We start from the raw sequence: 23433 nt of genomic DNA on the forward strand, positions 1-23433 counted from the left end.
CATGACAATGTCATTACTATGCTAGACTGATGAATCTGAAGGGAGATACTTTGTGCTTGTGTGTTTCTGTTTCTGTAGTCCATTATTCTTTTCTTCCTGTATCTTGCAAAAAGGGTAAAAAGGGAAAGCAGAGATGATCACACTGTTAGCCTAAAACAGAGTGCTATTTTTTTATCAATGCATTTTACAATTAGGGTAAATTATGCTATATTTTTTCCTATTGCTAACTGGAGAGTGACTGGGAAAACACTGCATTCAGTAGGAGGTTTTTTAATCAAAATATTAGTATTCAAGTTAAGAAAAACATCCACAGTGAACAATGAAAGAGAATGGTCATGTAAATACACTTCACTCATTGTGTGTTTGTATGAAAATGAGAGAAAAAAAGGCGATGCTAATAATGAACAGAACACAAAATCAAGTAAAAAAAAAAACTCCTGAGAAATAACTACTAAGGTAAAATATGCAGTCACAGCAGAAACTGATTTTATTTTGGAGAGTATCATATTTCATAATGAATGGAGATTTATCTTCAGTACTGGAAAAACTCTGTAGCACAAATTGAAATAGGACCTAAGAAGTGAAATATTGCAAGTGAAGAAAGCTCTTCTGAAACAAATACTAGACAAAAAATGCACAAAATGCACACTGTAGCAAGAAATTTTGATTCTGGGGGGTCTCAGGTATATGTTTTTAATAATACAATTATATATAATACTAGCTGCTATCCCAAAGCTTCATTTTCACTACAAAATAAATATGGCTACCCAAAAAAACCATAATGCATATTTAAAAAACTATTTATATGCTGTAAACATACTTCTGTCGGTTTCCTATATTCGTATGTTAGACACTTAAAGAGTAATCTGATTCTTTAAGTGCTCCGCACAAAAGTCCTATTGAATTTGCATGCAAGTACCAAAGAACAAAATGTGATTTCTTGTTGATTACACCTTATTCTGCATTAGTTATACATTATCAGTGAAGACAGTGCTATGATGAGATAAATGGTTCCTATACTATGCTATGAGCGTATGCTGCAATTTAGGCTAAGCAACAAGAACCTTCAGCATGTGCATCTCCCTAAGAGCTAAGAGTTGATTTTACTTATTTTTTTTCAATGTAAATTCATATGTTCATTCCAAAGAAATGTGAGAGTAATTGTCCATGAGTAAGTTTAGAATGCTTGAGACTGAGCAAAGATACTAAAAAAACCTCAGATGCATCCTTCCATTTTCTATTTCTTCAGGAGAAAAATAAATAAATAAATAAAATAAAATTGGTTGTGGTAAATAAATTTCCAAGAAAGAAAAACAAATGTCTCTGAAAAGAAAAGAAAAAACGAAAAACAAAACAACAAAAAATGACCTGCTATTTTGGCATGTTAATTAATATTTCAGATTTACTCTCTGTGTTGGGGAATTGACATCTGTCAATTTACAGACAGAAATATTAACCTCAGGCTTAGCGCTCCCATGTCCACTTCCATGATAATGAAAGTTATAGTTAAGAAAGATAAGATTCTTACTGTTTCAGTCTATGCTTTTCAAGAGGCTAAAGTGGCTGCTACAGGATTCATATTTATGGCTGAAAGACCATTTTAATGGTGGTAATGCAGTGAAAGACAACAGTAAAGCAGTCTGTAGATTAACCTTCAAAACCCTTCCTGGAACTGGAATTTTAGGTAGTTTTGCAATTTGCATATTGCAGGGAATCCATACAGAGGAGTGGTAAACATGGTTGTGTCCTCCAGCTTTTTGTAGTTGAGGCTATAAATTTCCATAGAGCTTTTAATAGAATTAAGAAAACACAATTCTCCTTAGATCTTCTAAGAGGCTATCATGAAAGCTTGCTTGTTTTAATAGAAAGAGAATCTGTCTTTCAAGTATTGGATCAATAAAAAATACTTTTCTATTAATGTATTGTGAATTAATATTACTAATCAATTTCCAGCCTCACTGATCTTAAATACTATTTTATCTACTTTCTTAACATGCTGGAAACTAGAAGGAAAATTTTCCAGAAGTATAGACTCTAGTGGATGACCATATCATATTTTTTATCAGAGCTACTATTCTTTTTTGAATAGCCACTCAGCCTCACCAAAACCACAAACAAAAGTAAATTTCTTGGGAAGTAAAAAAGCTAAACGAATCTTGACTTGCCAAAGCAACTAACACAAGGTCTGCAAACACATCTCTGTAAAAACATTCCCTACAGAAAAATAACGCCAAAAGTAGTTCGCCTGTAATCAGGCGACCAAGGACCTCAGTTTAAAACGAGAAAATAACAGGTTGGAGATTGCTAAAACTCTATGCTTTCTAATTGACTGATGTTAGAAAACCTTTTTCTTTGATGTTAAAAGAGCAGACTGAGGAACTCTCAGTTGTCCACTGGTATTTTTGAGAAATCATTAGATTCCAGACAGTTAATGGAAAACATATTACTTTATCTTTAAAAAGAGGAAAAAAAGAATTGCAGGATTAATTTCAATTTCTTGAGAGGTATAGAAAAAATATTTATTCACATTATTTATAATCACAAGGAAAATAAGAAAATAAAAAGAGTCAAAGGATTTGTTAAAATATATATATATATAATATATTGTTCTAGGACATACTATGAGAACTATGAATGAAACAAAAGTAGTAGATGTCATTAACTTTACTTTAGTTAGATTTTGCTCTCTATTTTAATATTGTTGGAACAATATTGGGAACAATTACTGCTAGCACGAACTACTGAACAGGGTCAAATGCAAAGAACTATAATTTGACAAAAATAACCACCTATAAAAATACAGGATCTAGAACAAATGGCTAGCTGTTCTGCAGCAAAGGATCTGATCACAAGTCAGACAGGATATGTTAGCATTATTTTGTGATGAAAAGGAAATACCCTACTACAGTAAGGAAACAAGTGTGTTCATGTAATCCTTTAGGTTAGATCAGCACTGCAGAAGACTCACATGGAGTTCTGCAGCTTGTTTGGGGCATTGGGTAAGAAAGGCATGACTCAACTGGAAGAAGACAAAATAATTAGTATGTATGAAATACAAGGGAAGATTTAATGAATTTAGTGATTTATCCTGATATAAAGATGATTGAAAGGAAAGTGGATAAAAGCTTGATGGAAAGATGTGCATTAAAAGATATCTCCACCACAGCAAGAAAGAGTCAGCTCAGCTATTTTAAAATAAACTTCTGTCAGTAAGAAAAGTTAAGCTTTGGACTAGCTTCCCTGGAGATATCACTGGAAATCTTTTAAGACTGGTTAGGCAGCCATCTGCTTGGAATGTCATATTTCAGTTTGCCTTCTCATCCTCTTGAGGTCCTTTAAGGCTGTGACTACATGACTTTAATTTAATGCAGCAAATGTCCTCATGGAAAATGTATAGGTGAAACCAAACCAGCATTCAAGGCAGAAGAAACACCTACAGAGGATTAGTAAAGAAAGATATATTAAATTATCAATAAAAAGAGCAGGTTTGCAAAAGAGATGCTCAATTTCTCACTTCTCAGTTCTGATCTTCAAGGAAGAACGTAATAAGTATATACATAATAACTGCCTGTTTAAGTTTCTGATTCATGGGGACAGTTAACTTACCCTTTCCCTGCAACCATATTCTATTCTACTATAGCTGAATGCCTTTCTAAAAATGTTTAATGGATTAACGTAATTAAGCTGCGTCACCAGAAAGTTTTCCCAACCTCAGTTTCATGTTTGCTGTGCCTAAGGACAGCCTTGTAGCCTTGCCCATTTTTGCTCAGGCAGTCAGTCAATCAGTCAGTCAGTCGAATAAAAAAAACAAAAACAAAAAAGTGGTGTCCTTGCCTTTAAAGCTTACTTCAAAAGCTAATAATTTAAAACAGTCTAGTGCTTTAAATTTAAGGTTTTCAGAATCCTTTAAACTAGAGAAGCATGACTAAGTGAGGTTACTGTACTACTGCTAAAGCTTTCTGATAAACAGAGTGCATAGCCTGAATTCATTTGCATGCTGAATTATGGAACTGTTGAAATATAATAGATGGAGTGGAGTATTTTGCCATGCTACAGCCTCAAACTTTTAAGAGATCACCTCAGAAATTCTTATTATTCATGTATAAAAATGTATTTATATGTGTGTGCATATACACATATACATATGCATACATACACACATATATAAAAAGCATGCATATTTGCACAAACCTTTTATAAAAATACACCAAGGAGAAATGTTCTGTAATTGAATTTTGAAACACATAGAACTTTTTGGTTAAGAAAATATGACTTCTTAAGTAGCTTTTGTTGTTTGTGTATAAATATATAATATTTATATATAAATATTAGGACTACAAGGACTCACTGTCATAAAATAAAATCCAGTTACTGTGTATTGCATATTTTGAATGGAAATGTGTGTAAGATGAAGATGAGATGTTTTCTCAAGATACTTATGAATATCAGATAAATAGATAATGAACACTGTCATATGTTTTATGTATGTGAAGACAAAGTGGTTCGTAGCAATTTCCATAACTTGTAAAATGCTATGAAACAATCTTGAAGGATTTTACACTTGTTTTTTTAGGAATTGTCACTAAATAGAATGTGAAGGAGAGAGATTTTCAGGTTATAGACATCTCAGACACACTTCTTAAAGAACAAGAAGAATGAATTGGGAGGAAGAACCTTATCCTTTACACCTTTATTTACAGTATTTCCAATAAACGTCTAAAGAACTAAAAACATCAGTAAGCTGGCCAATATTTATTTCAGCATTTAAAAAGTATGCTCCTACGAGAATGAAAAATCTAAACTTAAATAAGGTTTAAGTGAAAAGTGTTCATTGATGAAAGTCTCACTATAGAAACCAAATTCCTTCCCCCTGCCAAAAATAAAAATAAAAAAATCCACATACAGCAAAACAGGGACATTTCCTTAAAAGTCCACCAGCTCAAAACAGTAATTTTATGTAGTCATGTCAGATGACACTCCTGTGAAATTATTGTAGATGGGTAATAAACTACACTTGTAAAGAAAAAAGGATTATTAGAAATGATTGAAAACTACTACAGAAAAAGCAGAATATGTAACATGAGAGTTTAAGCAACAGTGACTGGAGACATCAGTTTCATATTTCAAAAGCTTCAATTTTTAACACTGCTGGGTGATACCAAAGATCTTTCTACTTATCTTATACAAATAATTACGAAAAGACTTTTAATATTGCTTGATATATAGACTGATAATGCACCTTATCTAATTACAATCAGAGAGTAATTTTAGTGATAGTTTTTATATTTAATCACAAGATTAAAGAAAAAGACACATTTAATACCAGTGTTTCAGTAAATTAGTTTTTCCCTCTCCCTATTAATGTCACATTTTTCTGGCAGATCTTCTTGATCAAGCAATTTTTCAGTTCATCTTTCCTTGTATTCACTTAAAGACTGATCCAGTAAAGACTGAGCTAATCCAGGACTTTGAATCCAAAAGTAATATATACCAGTGCTTTTGGATCATGGTTACTCTGACATTATCACTTTTATTTTCTTTTTCTGCAGATTCTTGTAGTCCCTAAATATCCCAGCTGCTAGGTAGTGAGACGAGTTACAGCACCTGATGAGAAATCAGTCAGTATTCTGCCGTCAGTATAACACCATTCAATAATTTATAGCAATCTCCTCTTTCTGTGCAAGTATATATTCCCCATCAAAATACTCCATTGTACTATCTCATATAATATATCATATAAATCGTGTCTTATTACATAGCTTTTGTTCTGCATTTGGGATTCCAAGACCTCTGTAAGAAGTCAGTGTTTTTCCATTCTAACAAATTAACTTATGTCATGTCTTGCATATACTCATTTATTTCAGCCTGACATCCTCCTTTTTATATGTACCTAGATGGCTTTTGAATGCTACTAGATGATTAAATCCTGCTAATCTGAATTACACAAATCAGTCTGACTATATGAATGGGTAAGGGGAATGGAATTTTGTCATAAGCATATACATCTAAACATACCTACTTTTTCTGACTCTATTAATGCAACTATATAGAGATAAGCTGTTTCTTGCTCCCTTACATGTGTCTTTCAAAGTAATAATAATAATGATAAAAGACTGTGTGTAGAAATATAGTTTTAAATGAAGTTTTGTGCACTTAGGAAGTTAAAATTACAGAATGATCTAGCTTTGCTCCTTTTAGTTCTATCCAGATAGTACTATGCTGTACTGACATTTCACATGTGTGGCATAGTTCCAGTCACTGTCTGCTGCTTAAATATCTCTCCTTTTTATGAAAAGGAAAATAATTACAGAAGAGCTTTCAAAACAAACTTGGCTTAGCATGCTAGACTACCTTTTATGTGATGGGCCACACAACCTTAAAATACTTTCATAATACCACAACCTACCCACTGTTTCATATACTAGCAACTAAATTACTAATTTGCTTAGCTTATCTAATTCTTACATGAAACAGTTTCATATCTGGAAAAAAAAAAAAAAAAGACCTGCTGGCATTAAAAATACATCATTGTCAATCAAAAATCATCCTAGGCAACATTTTAATGGAGAAAGTTGAAAAAAAAATAATTTTATCAGTTCTTTCCTCAACATTTTTCTAGTCTTTCAACATTTCTTTTCCACAGGAGCCACAGCTATTTAGCAAAACAACTGCAATAATTACACTAGAAACAGAGCTGTGAGGCACTTCTCAGGAACAGATCATGAAATGAGGTCAGCTAACCTTTGCAGTGATATGCTGTGAAAGTGAGAGCTGAAGCTGCAGCCAAAACACACAGAGATAATACTTGTCAGGAACAATAAGCAAACTGCTAACATTAAATAGTCCTCTCCTGGGACACGTACAAATGAAGGACAACACAATATATCCAAGATACGTATCCGATTAAGAAACAGAGCTGAACTACAGGCAGCACACAAGCAGAAATCTCTTCGTAGGAAAAAAATCACACTCAATTTTAGTTTTGAGGTCTTGTAACTTATTTTCTAATGCATTTAATGAGCTTTTCCATTCTACTCTAAACTATTCCAGAACTTGCTTACTAAGAAGAAAAAAATGCCAAAGTTTTCCTTAGGCTTTTCTGGAGCACGGCTGCCTTGGAGCTCTGAAATGTATTGTGATTATAGAAGAGAGAACATGTTTCAGATTATGTAACACTTCAAAACTAGTATAGCATATACTAAGAAGCATATACAAAAAAAAAAAAAAAAAAAAAGCCTAGAAAGCCAATTCATAAAAGACTTTTTTTTGGGGGGGGGAGGGGGAAGGGTGGAATGTCTAAACTTAATAACAAAATAAAAACTTCCAACTACATTTTCTATTACTCTCGCAATGTGGAAAAAAAGCTGAAGCACCTTTCTCCATTCATTATCCATTCATTATGGTGCTCTGGGTGAGGCACAACACAGCTGGTATGTATGCTTTCCAATGTGTGTAATGGGGAGGAACCTTTAAAAGTATAAGTAGATGGCTTATATGTATCGTACAGTTTACAACACAACCAAGAACACAGTGGTTCTCCAAAGCCTCACACTCCTCTTACAGCAATCACTGAAGGTTTAGGAACGACCCCTGAACTGCAGTGAGAGCTATGTTTCTATTGCCCAAGAACAAAACAAAGCAAATAAAGGAGAGATCTTGTAGTAGATGTTGGGACACTGCTCATCTTGATTCTGTAATAAAATAGGCCCCTATATTTAAGAAGCAAACATGGACTGAAGGTACCTAAACAAACAAAACACTTAAGTGGCTCAAAGAGGCTCTGCTAACATTATCATTTCTTTAACTCAACTGTATACTCCATATTTTGTCAGCATTTTAATTAAAATCCTTAATGTAAGATCAAGTTTAGAACTTAACACAGAAGATGCCTATGAAGAAAACTAAGGTCAAAGAATTAGCCTTGGCTCTGCTTCTGGCTTTTAGTCCACATCAGTCCCATGTAACATTCATAAGTACATTTCACACAGTAATAATATTAAGCACTTTAAGATCCTCATTAATTATTCCTCTATATTATTGAATACACTGTGTTAATGGTACTGTTGCACTGTGAGAAAAAAGTTAAGTTTTGTATTTTTTCATCTTGCAATTCAAAAGATTCTGAAGCTTTACGATCCCTCATGACTACTAGAAAAGTAGACTACCTCAAAACTTTCACAGCAATGTTCTCAAATGTTATATAGAATATAAAAAGAAAATTGTATCATAATGCACGATTCATTTAATCACTATACTCTAATCACCTGAAAATAGAAATTATTAGGACCATAAGGAGGACTTTCTATAATTCAGACTTGCAACAGTATATTTCAAATTTATATGTCAAAATATTAAATGTGAATTACTGACAATCTAATTTTGCATCTTTTTTTAAGTCAAGTTTATTCTAGATGAGAACTGATGTTTCTGAAGATATATTCTTCAGCTTAAACATTGACTTGAAAACGAGATACAGCAGAATTATTGGTGAATCTCAAGAAAAAATTATAATAAAAGCTTTTCTAAATAGATAGACTTATAACATGGCGTTTAGTTCAATAATTTTGTTTTGTTCAAAAAAATCAATGAATTAGATTTGGTTATCAAATATAAAAGCACATCATCACAATTCTTATTCACAACAAATACTGACAAAAATACTTCTATAAAATTTCCATTCTTTCTCAGTCTTCTTCACATTATGATGGGATAATTTCACATCCATTTAGCCCTTGACAAGGCAGAAATCTAGTTTAAGCTAGCTGATCAGTCTTTTTATCTAGATGACTGAGAAATTTGTGTACAACAAAATATGATTCATCCATAAGATTTCAGGCAGCTATCTATGGATGGAATATACTGCATATAAAACTGCCTTTCTTTCGTTGATTAGTAAATGTGCTCAGACATTTGACTTATACAAGCAGCAAAACTTTTAGAAAGCTAAAGCTAAGACAAATTAATCTAACTCTATTTTTTTAATTAAAATTTCTTCCAGAAATTATAACAGTTTCGAATAAAGAATGAACTCAAATCACAGTTTCTTATCTTTAATAGTTTTACATTTTTCCTTAAATATCAGTAGATTTTCAGTGGACCAAAAGCCTTGGAAGTATTTCTTGATTGGCTTAGATCCCCATCACCTCGGAACAGAAAATTATTTTGTTATTTTCTAATAAAGAAAATAATGCAAAACATAGCCTTTACAAAGTAACAAATATCCTCTAATACCTTTGTTGTTATCCATTCCTCCAACAGCATAAAGTGTCCCAACTGTGGATTTTCTAGGTTTTGTTCTTGGACTTTGCATCAGAGTTCTTCTTTCTGGTAAGAGATGGTATTTCATGGCTTCCAAAATAAGCTTCTGGCATTCCAGGTCATCCTTAAAAAGTGCATGGTTTTCTAGGTCAGCCAGTATCTGTGAATGACATGATCATCAATCAAAAATGGTATAACATTCCAGGAAAAGCAATACCATGCAATGACAGAAGATCACAGAAATGATGCCATGTCACTTTATTGTAGAAAACATTTTTTTTTTTTGCAATTTTTCTTTTGTTAAAGGCAATTAAATATTTGGTTGATATTGAAAAGACTGTAGGCAACATTTAGATTCACTATTTCACCATACCTTGAGATTACAAAAAGTTTCTTATTAAAATAGATGTTCTCTTGTATACTACAGCCTGACTTATTTTTTAATGATTTTCAAAACAATACTGTACAGATACAGAAGGCATCTCTTTTTGTGAGCATCCTGAACAGGCAGTTACATAACACCGCTGTATGCCATCTACAGAATGTTGTTAACAATTCACTTTTTCATCTTTTAAAAGAAATAAAGCATTTATGATTGGTCCTTTGTCTTAATTTTTTTATGGATGATAAGAAAACTAGTAATAATAACACTACCACCACCACCACCACTACAATCAACTAGCTCTAGCTGGATTTCACTGAAATCTAGCTCCTTGACCTCCTCTTCCTCCTCCCCGCCAAAAACACTAAAGAAATTTAAATATAATGAGGGGTATGTAAACTTTGGATAATAAAGATCGTGGTCATACCTCTTCAATAAATAGCTATGAAACTATATTTCATTGCAATTAAAGCCTACAGTAATATTGTTTTAAATTATTATATTTCAGATTTAATAATCCTATATCCTATCCTAAAGAAATCTTAACTATTTCCTTTGGGACATATAGATAGTATAACTGTTACTGACATAAAAACATCCCAAATGAAAATTTGGTCATCTTTATAATATTTTATCTAATAGTTTCCAGGAATGTATCTTATCTCTAAAAAACTATTCTGAAAGTTTGACATCTATTGTTTTGATATATTATTGGCAAAATTATGGCTTAACAATCTGGATAAAAATTGAACAACTATACTTCTTTTTTCTGGATTACATTGATAATGTGACTGTATCTCTGCAATTGGTGTAAGAGCCACCTACAGTCAGTAGTCACTGAAACAGATGCTCAGTGAATATGCTTGAAAGGATATTATATTATGTTAGATTTCCAAGAAGGAAGGTACAAATTGTGTTAAGTGTTTAATGTGCCCGTACATACATATCTAGTGACATTTGAGATGTTTTAAAGCACCCTGGAAGTTTTCAAGATCAAACTGCGCTAAGCAACCTTGTCTGATCTCATAGCTTTGAGCAGGAGGTTGGACTAAAAACCTGCTGGGGCCTATTCCCACCTGAACAATTCTGCAGTTCTGTGATCTTGATGCCAGTTCAGAAGAGTGCAAGTCTTATGCAGGTTTTGTGTCATATCTGTGGATGTCTCAGATATCTGAAGGCATCAGAAGTGGATCAAACTGTCAATGTCTGTGTTTAGGCATTTGAGCATTGCCCCTAGCAGTTGACATATTCCTCTGCATCAAATAAGTACAGGATTTGATTGCATGCATTTAGGTGTCTAACACTACCTGAGATGCTCTAGCACATCTAGGGCAGCACATCTGCACATGCTGGTAGACAGAGCATAGAACATGTAGGAGACCTAATACTTTTTGGTGAAGCAGCTGAAGGCTAGGAAGCAGGAGAACTTAGTCCCCAGTGTCTATAAAACACTTCCTCACAGACACACACATGCAAACATATTGCCTGCAATTCAGTTGTCAAAACACAGCCAGCTAGATTCATTTTAAGCACTGTGAGCTATTTCTTCTGAACTTCAGCTGCTGCTGGAGAACGTGTGGATGTCCTTTGTCATATGTCAGCCTTTTACGGATATCTTGCATACTCTGACTTCTCAAATATTACTAGCTAGTACATGTAGACAGCAGACTCCTGCTTCTGATTTTAGGTGAGAAATGAATCTATTCAGTTCCAAAGACAAGCAGTATGCACTGTGGTATCTCACCTGGGTACAGCTGTTGTTCCAAAGCTCTTATTTTACATGGCTGATGACCTAACAGACAATAGACTTGTTTATTAAAGCAAATACAAAGTAGGTCCATCTAGCCTTGTATTTTGTCTCCAGCTGTAGCTGTAAGCAGATGTTTAGGTCCATAATAGCCATAAGACTATTTTCAAATATATAATACTTCCCCTTAATATTATCTCAGAGTCCAACTTTCAGGTCAGGGATCTCCTGAGATGGATGTCTTTTCTATGTATTTTGTAATTCTCAGGGGCCTTATCTTCCATGATTTTATTCAATTTTCCTTTGAATTCACCTAAGTTTGTTACATCCACAATATGTTTTGGCAAAAAAAAGTGACAAGTCCACCACTCACTGCATATGAGAGTTTTCCTCCTTTTGTTTGCTTTGAACCTGGCTCCTGTTTGCTTCATTTGCTTTCATTCAGTTTGCCTTATTCATTTCATTTGTTTCATTCAGTGACCCTTGATTATTCCACTGGAAGAGACAATGAATAATTGACACCTATTCATACTTGGTAAGTCTCTCATGATATTGTAGGACTTAGTCATACTCGCCATTATTTGTCTCCTTTCTAGACTGAGGAATCTTGGATTAGTTAGTCATTGCTTACATAGAAGATTCCTATCTTTTCTTGTCACCTTCTCTGAACCTTTTCAGATTTGTTAAATCCCTTTTGATATGAAGGGAGCAGAACTGCATTCAGTATTCAAGAGATTGGCAAACCATGAGCTTATATAGTGGCATAATGTTGTTCTCTGCTTTGTTATCATTTTCTTTCCTAATAACTCATAGCATCTGATTTGCCTTGTTGACTACTACAGTACTTCAGGCTGATTTTTCCACAAATTTGTCTTGCATAGCCCCAAAATTTCATTCCTGAGTGGAAATGACCAACTCAAAACCTATAATTTTAAATTTGATATTAAGTTTTCTTTTGTTTGTTTGTTTTTATTTATCTACATTAAAATTATAGTAGAAATAGGAGAAAAAAATGCAGTTCTTAGTAATTCCAAATGTGTTAAATGCTACTCATGTCTTGCATATTGCAAATTAGAATATCACCTTTAATGTATGTACAAGAGATACGTGGCAATGAGGAAAGATCAGTATGCAAGTAATAGGATTTGTGTTAATAATAATTATGGACTTTCTATGGTGAAGGGCAATTTCATTTGGTACTGGTCTCTGATTTGGGTGCTTGTAATCCACGGGGTAGTCCCCAAAACTTCTTGTTTGCAGAAAGCTTGATTCTGTTATTAAACTGCAAAGTAAACTCTTTAAGTTGATCCAAAGAGAGAACTATGCATTACAGTGGAAGACTGTATATTTTATTATATCCAATTGTCATACAAGTTCAGAGAAATTCCATATACTTTAGCTGAAGAAATAAGAGGATTTCCCCCCCCCCCCTCGAAGCTAGATGCCTGAAATTGTTAGGCTATGAGATCTCCTCCTTGGGATAATCATTAGTAAGAAAACTTGTGGATCGTTTGAGTCAATCCAAAGCTCAGTGAAGCTTCTAGACAAAAGTGGGTGAAATCCTGTTGACACTACTAAAACATCAGCATCTAGTTAGCAAAATTCCTAGTTTTAACCAGGTCTGTTGGGCCTTGAAAATCACTGGCACATTTTAAATGCCAGTACACTTCATGTTTGGCTCTCCCCATCTTCCTGGATATCCAATATCACAAGTTATTCAGTTATTAATATTGTGATAGAGAAAGATAGGTGGAAAATAAAAAATTGAGAGAGGAAAAGAGAATGTAGAAGGAGGTATGCAAGGGTATAAAGAGCCTTCATCACACAGTAACTGAGCTGGGTTCAGGGAGAAGGAAAACAAAAATGGGGGAATTCAGCCTAAGCAAACAAACAATACACACAAAGCCCCTAAGTTCATAGCAGACATTAAGCTTGTAGAGGGAACAGGTGATACAAAGGAAATGATGGGTTTATAAGATTGCACAATAGCTGCAAAAAGACTGCATAAATAATGAACTTCCAATATCTTAAATGCAGCAACCCTAATTTCCACCTGTTCTTATTAAGATGTTAAAGTACCTGCTGTCATGAATATATACTATATGGCAAATATACAGTTAAGAAGGTCAAAACAGACATAAAACATTAATTTTCATCACTGAACCTAAGCACTGAATACAATGGCATTGTTTTACTACATAAGATAAAAGATAGGTAAAAGAATGAAAATGTGAAAGCAAAGACAGTTATGTTCCTTGATGGTAGTGTTTTTAGAAAGGATCACTGGGCATGGTCTAGGTTAATAGCTTGATACAAATGTTTGCAAATAGATAACACATGGGTTGCAAAGAATCCAATAATCATGAAAGTAAAAACAAGTGAATGGCAGGAGAAGATATATACATATATAGGGGCCAAAAATGCATTATTAATATATTTTGTGGGACTACAAACCTCTTTCAAGATTTCTGCACAATTTTCTGTCAGACTGCAGAATTCACATAATAACATGCATTCATGTAATAACAAACAAAGGGATGAGGTCTGAAGTTTTCCCTCCCAGTCAGTAATGAATGGTCCTTATGTTTCTTTCACAGAGGGAGATTAAGATTTTTGAAACAAATATTGTCTATATTTGGTGGGATAAGATCTTTTTCTCATCTCATATTATGAAAAATGATGTATAGAACACATTTTTTTGGTTTCAAAAACTGTATTTGCTAATATTTGATAATAAATTTTCTAACAGTACTTACCATAATCACTTTCATAAATTTTCATTATAGATTAAGAAAATATGGATGTTTATTATATTAAGAAAATAACAAAAGGTCTTTGAAACACACCAGAATAACACATAGCACTGACCTGAAAAACAAGGAAACTATTGACATGGATAATTGGTAAATTCCGTCTCAGAGAAATATTGCAGAAAACAGTTGAAATTAAACCTGTTGCTCTTTTGACTTAATCATAATCTTCCATTCTTACCATTTCCCTAGAATAAATGTATTTTTTAAAACTTATTAGTTTCTGATCTGTATACTCCGAGGCCATATTTCTATGACCCCAACAATTTAGTAAGGAAGAGGGAGCCAATACCGTATGCACAAATTATCTTGCATTTAAGATTTACTCCTCTGAACCACTTGTCTGTGTCTAGATTTCAGATGATTTTAATGAGAGAGAAAAAAAAATCATGTTGCAAAACAAGTTCCCCAAACAGGGACTAAACTAAGGTCAGCTTAAAACAATGTATACTTGCCTCTCTTATACAAGTGCTTTGTCCCTGTAGGTTCGAGAGGATGGGTTGTCAATTTTCCTATTTAAATACTACGAGGCACAGGCAGAAGAGACATATGCAAAAACCAGCAAAGACAGACATTTATGGCCCTTGACAGAAGTGGTTTTAGAAGGGGTCACTGTACATGGTCAAGGTTAATAGCTTGATATAAATATTTGCAAATAAATTGCGCATGAAATAAATTACACTTGAAAACAGTCTTAAACTTTGATATCAATTTCTTTTCTCTCATGAAAATGGCCAACTCTCAATGTCTGCTGTTTTCAATCAAAATGGCAGCTCCTTAAAATTTTATCAGGAAGCTCATTAAAATGTATACCGTGCTGACATATTTGTTGAACTGTATTATAATCTAAAATATACTACCTTCACATCTAACCCCATGAATTTAAATATCAAGACTTTATTCTTTTCTCTTTTAGTTGGTGAGAGTTTTAATGGTGACTGTGATGGCATTATGTAAAATATGTCATTGCTATATGTTTTTACATTTAACATTATTGAGCTCAAATCAGTACAGGGATAGTGGAACAGCCACTGGATTTTTTTCCATAACATTTCTTCATCTATGCTGAGCAACAAGAAGGAGATTGAGTCTATAATTAAAGTCAAATTCATTTTCGAGTTACCTTACTTTCCCCAATGTGTAGAGGAAAATACAGTTCTGAGATCTGTTTAAGTGCCTGCTTACTAATGTAGGATGAATATCTTTTTTCTCCAATTAGAAATTCATCCTGAAAAATGAAACATTTCTGAATAAAACTTTAAAAACAAACAGAAACCTGTATTTTTTCCCTCAAGAAAGTTACTTAACTGCCAAATTGTAAAAATGACCCAAAAGCTTTTTGTTAAAAATAATAATAATAAAAAAAGAAAATTAGTTCTCGTAATAATGTCACAAAGCTAATCCCTCTAATTCACATATTATTCCATGCCCTCTTTCTACCTGTGGAAAAATGGGAAAAATAATTCTGAGAAAAAGATTCATCCCTCCCTCCTGCCTGCTACTTATGCTAAGATATGGGCTAATTTGCAATAAAGACAGTATTTTTGAATCTTCTAAGGAGTAACTTGTGAGTGGGAAAAAAAAAGGTCATCCTATATATTGAATGATAAACGTTCAACTAAAAGGTACTGTTTAGGAACCAAAAGTCATATAAAGTCAACTGACCTATGCTGTCTAAGTATTACAATAATCAATATATTTTTATTTAATCAGAATGCACTTGATCAGGAAATTCACTTAATAAGGATGTTTCCCTGGAAAACAAATTATGTTCAGCTTGCTATTTCATGGCTAATGACATACTTAAGTAAGATAGAAATGTATCTAACATTTAAATGAAGATTTCTGGATTTTGTAACACTAGAATCTCATAGAGCTGTTGGTTCTCAAAAGATCTATTCAGTGACATTTCAGCAGAGTTATATGGCTTCAAAGCATTGCTTAAACTTCTCAGACTGGCACTATCCTAAGAATTTTAATTATCTTGTGTCTTTGTGCGCCTTATTTTCTCCAGATAAAAAATCCACTAAGCCCTTTCTCAGCTGTACTTCTGGATTACCTTCAGCACAACACTGCAGAGAGCTGGCATGTTTCATCCCAGTGAAGCAAAATCAATTTGAGAACTAGACTGAAAATTAGTCAAGTACTGCCAAAAGGAAAGTCAGGTCTAATGAGCACAAAGGTAGGAGGTTGATACTGGTAAGCTGTGCTGATAGTGTGTATTTGCTAAAACAAAGTCACCATTTTTCATTGTAGGTTCTTAAAATTAGTTTACTAGCTTCTTATTCAATCTTCTATATATACAGTCTGAATTTCTACCACTCACCTAGCTATTTAAATATAGGCTTGACAGGATGACTCTAGGAGCTAGAAGTTTGCATTTTCATTCCTACTTTTTTTCCTCAACTAATGCTACTTTCTTGAAAGGCAGATGGAATTTGTTATTAGCTTAATAAAAGCATAATTAAAGCAATTAGCATAAAATAGTAATTGCTAAAATTGAAATTCTCACATTGCAGTGTGTGAACAGATAAGAATTTTATATAGAGAAATTAGTGTTTTAAATTTTAGCTATATTTTAAAGTTGCTTAACTATTATATCTCATAATTTCTTAAAAAAAATAGAAATATTGTATTAGGAAAACAAAGCTAGTGATAATTAAGTCAGCACAGAACCAAATTTGTTTGCCACTAACAAGAAGTATCAGAGGGGTTTACTTTCTGTGCTCCAACTGCTTTGACTATGTTATTTTTTCTGTTTTGAAAAATCTAATAAACCTATACCCTCTCTCAAAGAGTCTCTTTCAGTCCCTAACTTTATGGAACTCTTCAGTGAAAATCTTTCCTTCTCATTTGACGGAGTATTTAACTGTTGCTAGAACGCTTACTTTTCTGACAATATTTATTTTGACATGAATGGTATGTAATATAAAAGAGAATATAAAAAAAAACACTGACAGGCAGTTGGGCAAATTACCTATAGAAAATATCTTATTTGATGTTTTTCCCACTTTTTTTTTTCCTTTGGTTGCTGAGGAACAGTCTTATTTGTACTCATTTCTTATTCTAATCTGACAAATGTTTCATGTTAAATCTCGGCCGTGGATTTCTCCTAGGCTGTGATCCCCATATCTATTGGCCTTTTATTTACTTATTAGAATCACTCCAAAGTTAGTATGCAGCCAGATTCATAAGAAATATGCTATAGCTAGTGGTTTTTTGGTTTTTGTTTTTTTAATATTAGGTTTCTATCCATGATGGCCGTGTAGTTCCTTACATTCTTTGTTGCCTAGACAGAGCAGGTGGCAAAGGCGAAGATGCACAGAATGGAAGACTGGAGATTTTAAAAACATTGATGGAACTTCACTTATTTTACTTTGACATGCAGGGAAAGCACTCCCTGAATATCACAGTTTTCACAGTTCTGAATTTCATATTGGGGAAGACGCCCAAAACAACAAACGATAGGGACTTTTCAGGGAGCTGAGGGCATTGGCCAGCTCTGCAACCTCTTCCACCACAGCCCCCCATCTCCAAAGTGTTTAGCTGCCCGTGCTTAAGGTCAGCTCAGATGCAGCACAGATGTCTAATCTTGCATCATACTGCTGTGAACTCAGCTAAATTGTGGGAGGCAGGTGTATGAGAAAGAGCTTTAAGAAGAGTCACTTGAGCCACTGCCCCTTGGCTCAGGAGGTGCATTTAAGCTCAGGCCCTTGCCCTCAGTTGTTACTTGAGTTACATTGCTGCTATGGGGTGCCTGGCTGTGTACCTGGCTGATCAGGACTTTGCCATGCTGATTTGGCCTCCTAGCCTGTCTTCGGGCATGCATTGGCAATACAGCCTTGTCTGATGATCACTGAGCTGTTGGCTGACCCTCTTACCATCCCCACACTTGCTTGACTCTTCCTGTTCAGGTGCTGTGGGAATGTACCCCTTGTCACTGAGGGCACTCACCCTCAACTCCCAGCTTCCTTCATTTAGGAAGCAGCCCTGCTCTTGCTGCTCCCTGACAAGTCTAACCCAGACCCATTTTTATCCCTGTGATTTGCAACTCTGCTCTAGATGTAAGCATTAGGGATTCATTCCTCTGAATGATCGCATCTCACGTATTCTACAGGGATGATCATCTGTGACATGGGACTGGTCCCATTCTCCTCTGTTGAACCTGTGGCATCTAGGATGAAATTCAGTCAATGCGTGTGGGGGGGGGGGGCGGGGGGGGGGGAAGGCTGCCATTTGCCAGTGTATGGGTATTCCCATTCCCAGGGAAGGGAATACCCACACTCCTCTCTCCTGTGCCCTGCTCTAGGAAGAGATGATGCAGACAAAACTGTCCCACTGTCGAGAAGGGAATGGGGTTGAGTAGCATCCAAGACACTGCGGAACTGGGAGAAGAGGACTACCATTGACTGTAGTAGGGATACTTTGACACTATAGAAGAATCAACAACTGAAAATGGTAGTGTTATTTAAAGCCACACATATGTGGGTCTGCAATACTATCACGGTACTAGTAGATCCTCATCACTGTTTCACATGTAGACAGCAAAGATATGACAGAACAATAATTACAAAGGCCTAAAAAAGGCAGCCATTGACTTTCTCATAATAAATAAATAAATTTTAAAAAAGGCTTCTTCCTCCCTCCTGTCTAGCCAGTTTCTGAGAAGTTGTTTCCAGTATTGTTAATAAATCATTCATTCGATAACTTTTCCTCCTCCTGTAATAGATAGAAATACTTTTCTTTAAATAATGTTTGCTATTTCAAAGGAAAGTTTGTGCATCTCTGTTGCCGAATAAGGTGGCCCAAAATCTTTCATACCAGTCCAGGAATCTCCCACGCAAAAATCATCAAACTGGCTAAAAAAATACCCTGGTATATCCTTTTCTTCCATCTTGATTCCCAATCCAATCTCTTACACCTCAGTTACAGTTTTTCTCCATAAAAATTTATTTGTATACAATTTTCATGTATAAAAAAGTCTAATTTCAAAACACATGTTAGTATACTAAGATATGTATATTACTATATATGTGAACAGCAATATATAATATGTAACATTCAGCATACCTAATATGTATGTATATTTAAAGTGATATGAATCTAAAGATATTTCACTTGTAAAACAAATACATAAGTAATACAGACCAAAATCTTCATGAGATCCCCCTTTAGCAATCCTTCTGAAGAACCACCCAACACACCCAGGTTTTGTAAGTGGAGCTTGCTATCTTGTGAAACATGTGAGATGTGACAATATTCCCACAGTCAAGGCAAACTAAACCTCAAATTTCACCACCCCAGGGATATTAAACTGAACAAAGTGAGAAAATCTTTCCTGCATGAAAAACTAAGATGCTAAACTCCACCTAGAAGTAAAATTCAAAACAATACACATTTTAAACACAAAGCCTGCAGTTTGAGAGACAGAAAGAAGAGAAAGCAGCAAATGAAACGATAGAAAGGAATGATGACTTCTGGTCAGGTAAGACCTCTATATTTTCCAAAATTGGTATTTGCTTTTAAATGTCATTAGATAATTTTTCATCAGGAAGAGAAGAGATTAAAGCTAGAATAATACTGCTTGGCTTTCCGCATATTAGAGACACCTACATAAGTCATTATATTTTGCAAAGGCAAGAGTACCAGAGAAGGCTCATATTATATTTAGTATGGTAGTTTCAAATTAGAGGCTTACTGGCAAATATTATTATACCTAAAATTGTATCAGACTCCGTCATAAAAATCTCTTTTGAAGGATTAGATTAGTTGTGTTTATGAATAAGTTATTACAGTAAATCTTGATTTTATGAGACCAGATTTTGAAGGAGCCCAAATCTTTGTAAATGAGCAATGACCAAGTTTGTAATTTAGAGAAATAACTACAGATTTGTACACAATCTAGCACATTTACATCAAGATACACAAGAGGAAATTGCCTGGATCTTCTGGTAATTTCCCAAGGAAAGAGCCTGAGCAGTGTGACTGATCAGCACACGCACACAAAGGAAACCAGGCCCAGGACAGGATTTCAGCAGCAGGCTTTCCTCTTTTTCTTTGGCATTCTGCAGGGTAAGGGAACTTCATGTCTTGTCTCCTCTACATGTCTCATAAGTGACTGAAGTGAGTGGAGAGGGTGACTACACGATTCCCCAACAACACCATGTTCATGCTCTATTGTCACAGTGATCCTGATGTCATTGACTTGCTTATTACTCAGGGCTAGATCTTTTTTTGGTGATTATTCTATAGCCTGAATAGCATTAAGTTCCATATTCAAATATGTCAATTTTACGGTAGGTAGAAAGCAACTTCCAATTCTCTAAAAATTCTCCCAATAACTAGGTGCATTTTCCTGTTCATTTTTGCTTCTAAAGAAAGACTAGAAGAGTCCTGTGCCCTCAAAAACCTACATGCCATCATTATGTGGAACACAGGATTAGCCTTATCTTAATAGTTTTAATAATCACAATACAAGAACAAAAAGCTTAAAAGCCTTGAAATGAACTGCGAGTAAATGAAATGTGAATTTTTATGGCACATTTTGTTTAACAAAGCCCATAAGCCTCTTTCTTGAGCCAAAATATAACTGAAGTTGCTTGACAACCTTGAGTCAGAGGAACACATTACCATATGAAATGAAAATCTAAAGTAAAAATGACATAGAAGTTTGCATATTCAATAGTCTTCAAAAGAAATATTTGATTGGACAACATTGTCCTTTTATGTGTTTGTTTCTATGTATGGATTTGTTACAGTTAGTTATTGTCAATGATCATAGAAATACAACCACTAGGAAAGAGTAGAGACTTCTAAAGGGTAAGGTCGTGTTTGTACTTTGTATAGGTAAAAATGAAAAGCAAATAAATGGTTTATATGAATTCCTAGATAATATACAAATACCGTTTTAAAATTTTGTCTTTAAAATAAGACTTCTGTTAATTTTCAAAGTCTTGCCATGCTTATGTTACTCCAGCTGATAGGAAACACTGTTGCGTCTTTGGAAGAAGCGCCTATTAGAAGAGTTTTCTATCAGTCTAAAGATGATAGCAAAAGAGGAATTCAGTATTCCTAGGTCATTGTATTGATAATTGAGTTGCGTAATGTGGTGAAAGGAATAAATTGTTTGATACTTTTTATTTTCTGTCTATAAGACATCTGCAAGAAATATCTGCAAATTCTGTTATAACTGCAGATTTTGACTTAATTCATCATTATCCTGATCAAAACCTTATATATTTATTTTAAGCAATTTCAGGCTATTTATGCTCCACCACAAACATGAAGGAGAACAAAGTTTCACATGAAGTGCTACTATCTCTTTCATAAAACCAATAATCTCTGAACAGCTTCTGTTGGATACAAAACCTCTTGTTATAAAGAGTAATTGTTCAATAATTTGTTTAAACTTCTTATCCTTGTTTAATAAATTTTGAACTGATTAGATTAAAAAAAACAGTGAATTAGTTACTTAAATTTCATCTTAAGAGTTTGAAAAAATGGTCCGTTTTCCTAATATTTTTCTTAAAAAATGAGTATCTCTCTTGACCACTCTGAACGTAGATTCTGCAACTGGCAACAGATCAGCAGTTGCCACTGAAACTGTAGTTTTCACAGGCTGATGGAGCTCTTGTTACCTTGGAGACAACCTATGTTTTCTTTGAGACAACTCTGCAATGAATTGTAAATAGTTTTCTTATTTCTTTTTCCAAGAACAGCCTGACATCAAACTTAAATATTTTCACCTAAATTAGAGTTTATAGATAAAAACAACAGTATATTGAGCTAATACAATTAACAGCATATTGACTGGCTGTCTCTGTGTGAATAGAGTTGATCATGCTTCAATCAGTTCGGCATTCTGCCTAAAAGAATATATCCATGTCTTTCCTCTGGGATTTAAATGATGGCTGATATGAACAAGACTTTTGTGTAGGCAATGGTTATTGCATAGCCATCAGCCATTGTTAAAGATTTAAATTAAAATTATGGAAGATAATTTAAATGCTAATCTCACTAAGAAGGATTAAGTCAGGAATAATAGGCAGGGTTTCAAATAAATTGTCCTTTTATATCACTGTAATTCTTGTTAAAATTAGCTAGAAAAGAATGAGTGATGCTTTTCATGATCTAGCAAACAAGCCACTTGAAAGCCATTCTAGATTCATAAATTAAAAACTTTTTACAAATTAGATTTCTTTCTGTAGAAAATATACTGGGGAATGGAAGTAAAATATGGCTTGTCTCTGTCAAATTCACTTTAATTTTCCGTCTTACAACATTAAGTGAGTTTTCTGCTCAACAGGTATATTAGAAAAAAAAAACAGATTTAAGTAAGGGAGAATTATGGCTTTCTTGACAACACAAGGTATTCATTTAAATGTCTATGTTAGAACTTTAAATGGTTTCCACTAACAATATTATTAACTTTCTTTTCAAGTAAAATGAATGAGATATTTCAGTCATCAGTAGTATTTTCTAATAAGGAAAAATACATTAAAATATTTGTATACATAAAAAACTCATTATTCTTGTAAAATAAGATAACAGGAACAAGAACAGCAGCACATTTGCACTATTTACATGAAAACTGAAAGTATATTGGGGTATTGATTAAGCATATGTTATTGAAGTGTTTAAGACATACATTTGGAGAACAACGATATATTCAGAATAAACAAAAGCTCTTTAAAAATTAAGATAACAACTTTATACTTTGAAGTGAATACAAAAACATAACAATTGTTTAAAAAACAAACACAATATTACTTTAGTGTTTAGAAAACAACATCAAGAATGATACATTACTTTGAAAATCGGGCAACTTTGTAGATAACCAACTCACTTAATTTTGCATAGAACAAGATACCATCTTCAGAGGTTGCATAATTGTGAATTTAATAGAACTATATTTTACCATTTCTTATAACCATTACTTTTAAATTTTTGCACTTTGAAGATATGCCAAGATATTGCCAACAATGTCATTCTTCATCCAGACCTTGATATGCAAATAGATTTTAACTGAAGTAGATTAAAACACTTAAAAATTCACCCACTGTCTCCTTTTAGTCTTTTTAAAAATACAAAAGTTATGATATTTTCTGGACTTTTAAATGGAAAGCTCACAAGCTCAAAAATTGATTATGTATGCAGCTAAAGTGTAAACCCCATTTCTAAATCCCATTTTATTCAGCTGAACTTTAGCAATATTACTTAAAGACCTTTTTGTTTCA

General features: G+C 33.8%; 1 protein-coding gene across 1 annotated transcript in view; it reads right to left on the reverse strand.

Annotated features, from left to right (window-relative positions):
• Positions 1-23433, reverse strand: part of KLHL1 (kelch like family member 1) — a 262591-nt gene that overhangs the window by 78774 nt on the left and 160384 nt on the right. Inside the window, exon 7 of the mRNA XM_067289682.1 lies at positions 9232-9418. Coding sequence (XP_067145783.1) covers positions 9232-9418 — 187 coding nt within the window. The remainder of the gene's footprint in view (positions 1-9231; positions 9419-23433) is intronic.

The sequence above is a fragment of the Apteryx mantelli genome, chromosome 1 (genome assembly GCF_036417845.1).
Source record: "Apteryx mantelli isolate bAptMan1 chromosome 1, bAptMan1.hap1, whole genome shotgun sequence".
Lineage (NCBI taxonomy): Eukaryota > Metazoa > Chordata > Aves > Apterygiformes > Apterygidae > Apteryx > Apteryx mantelli.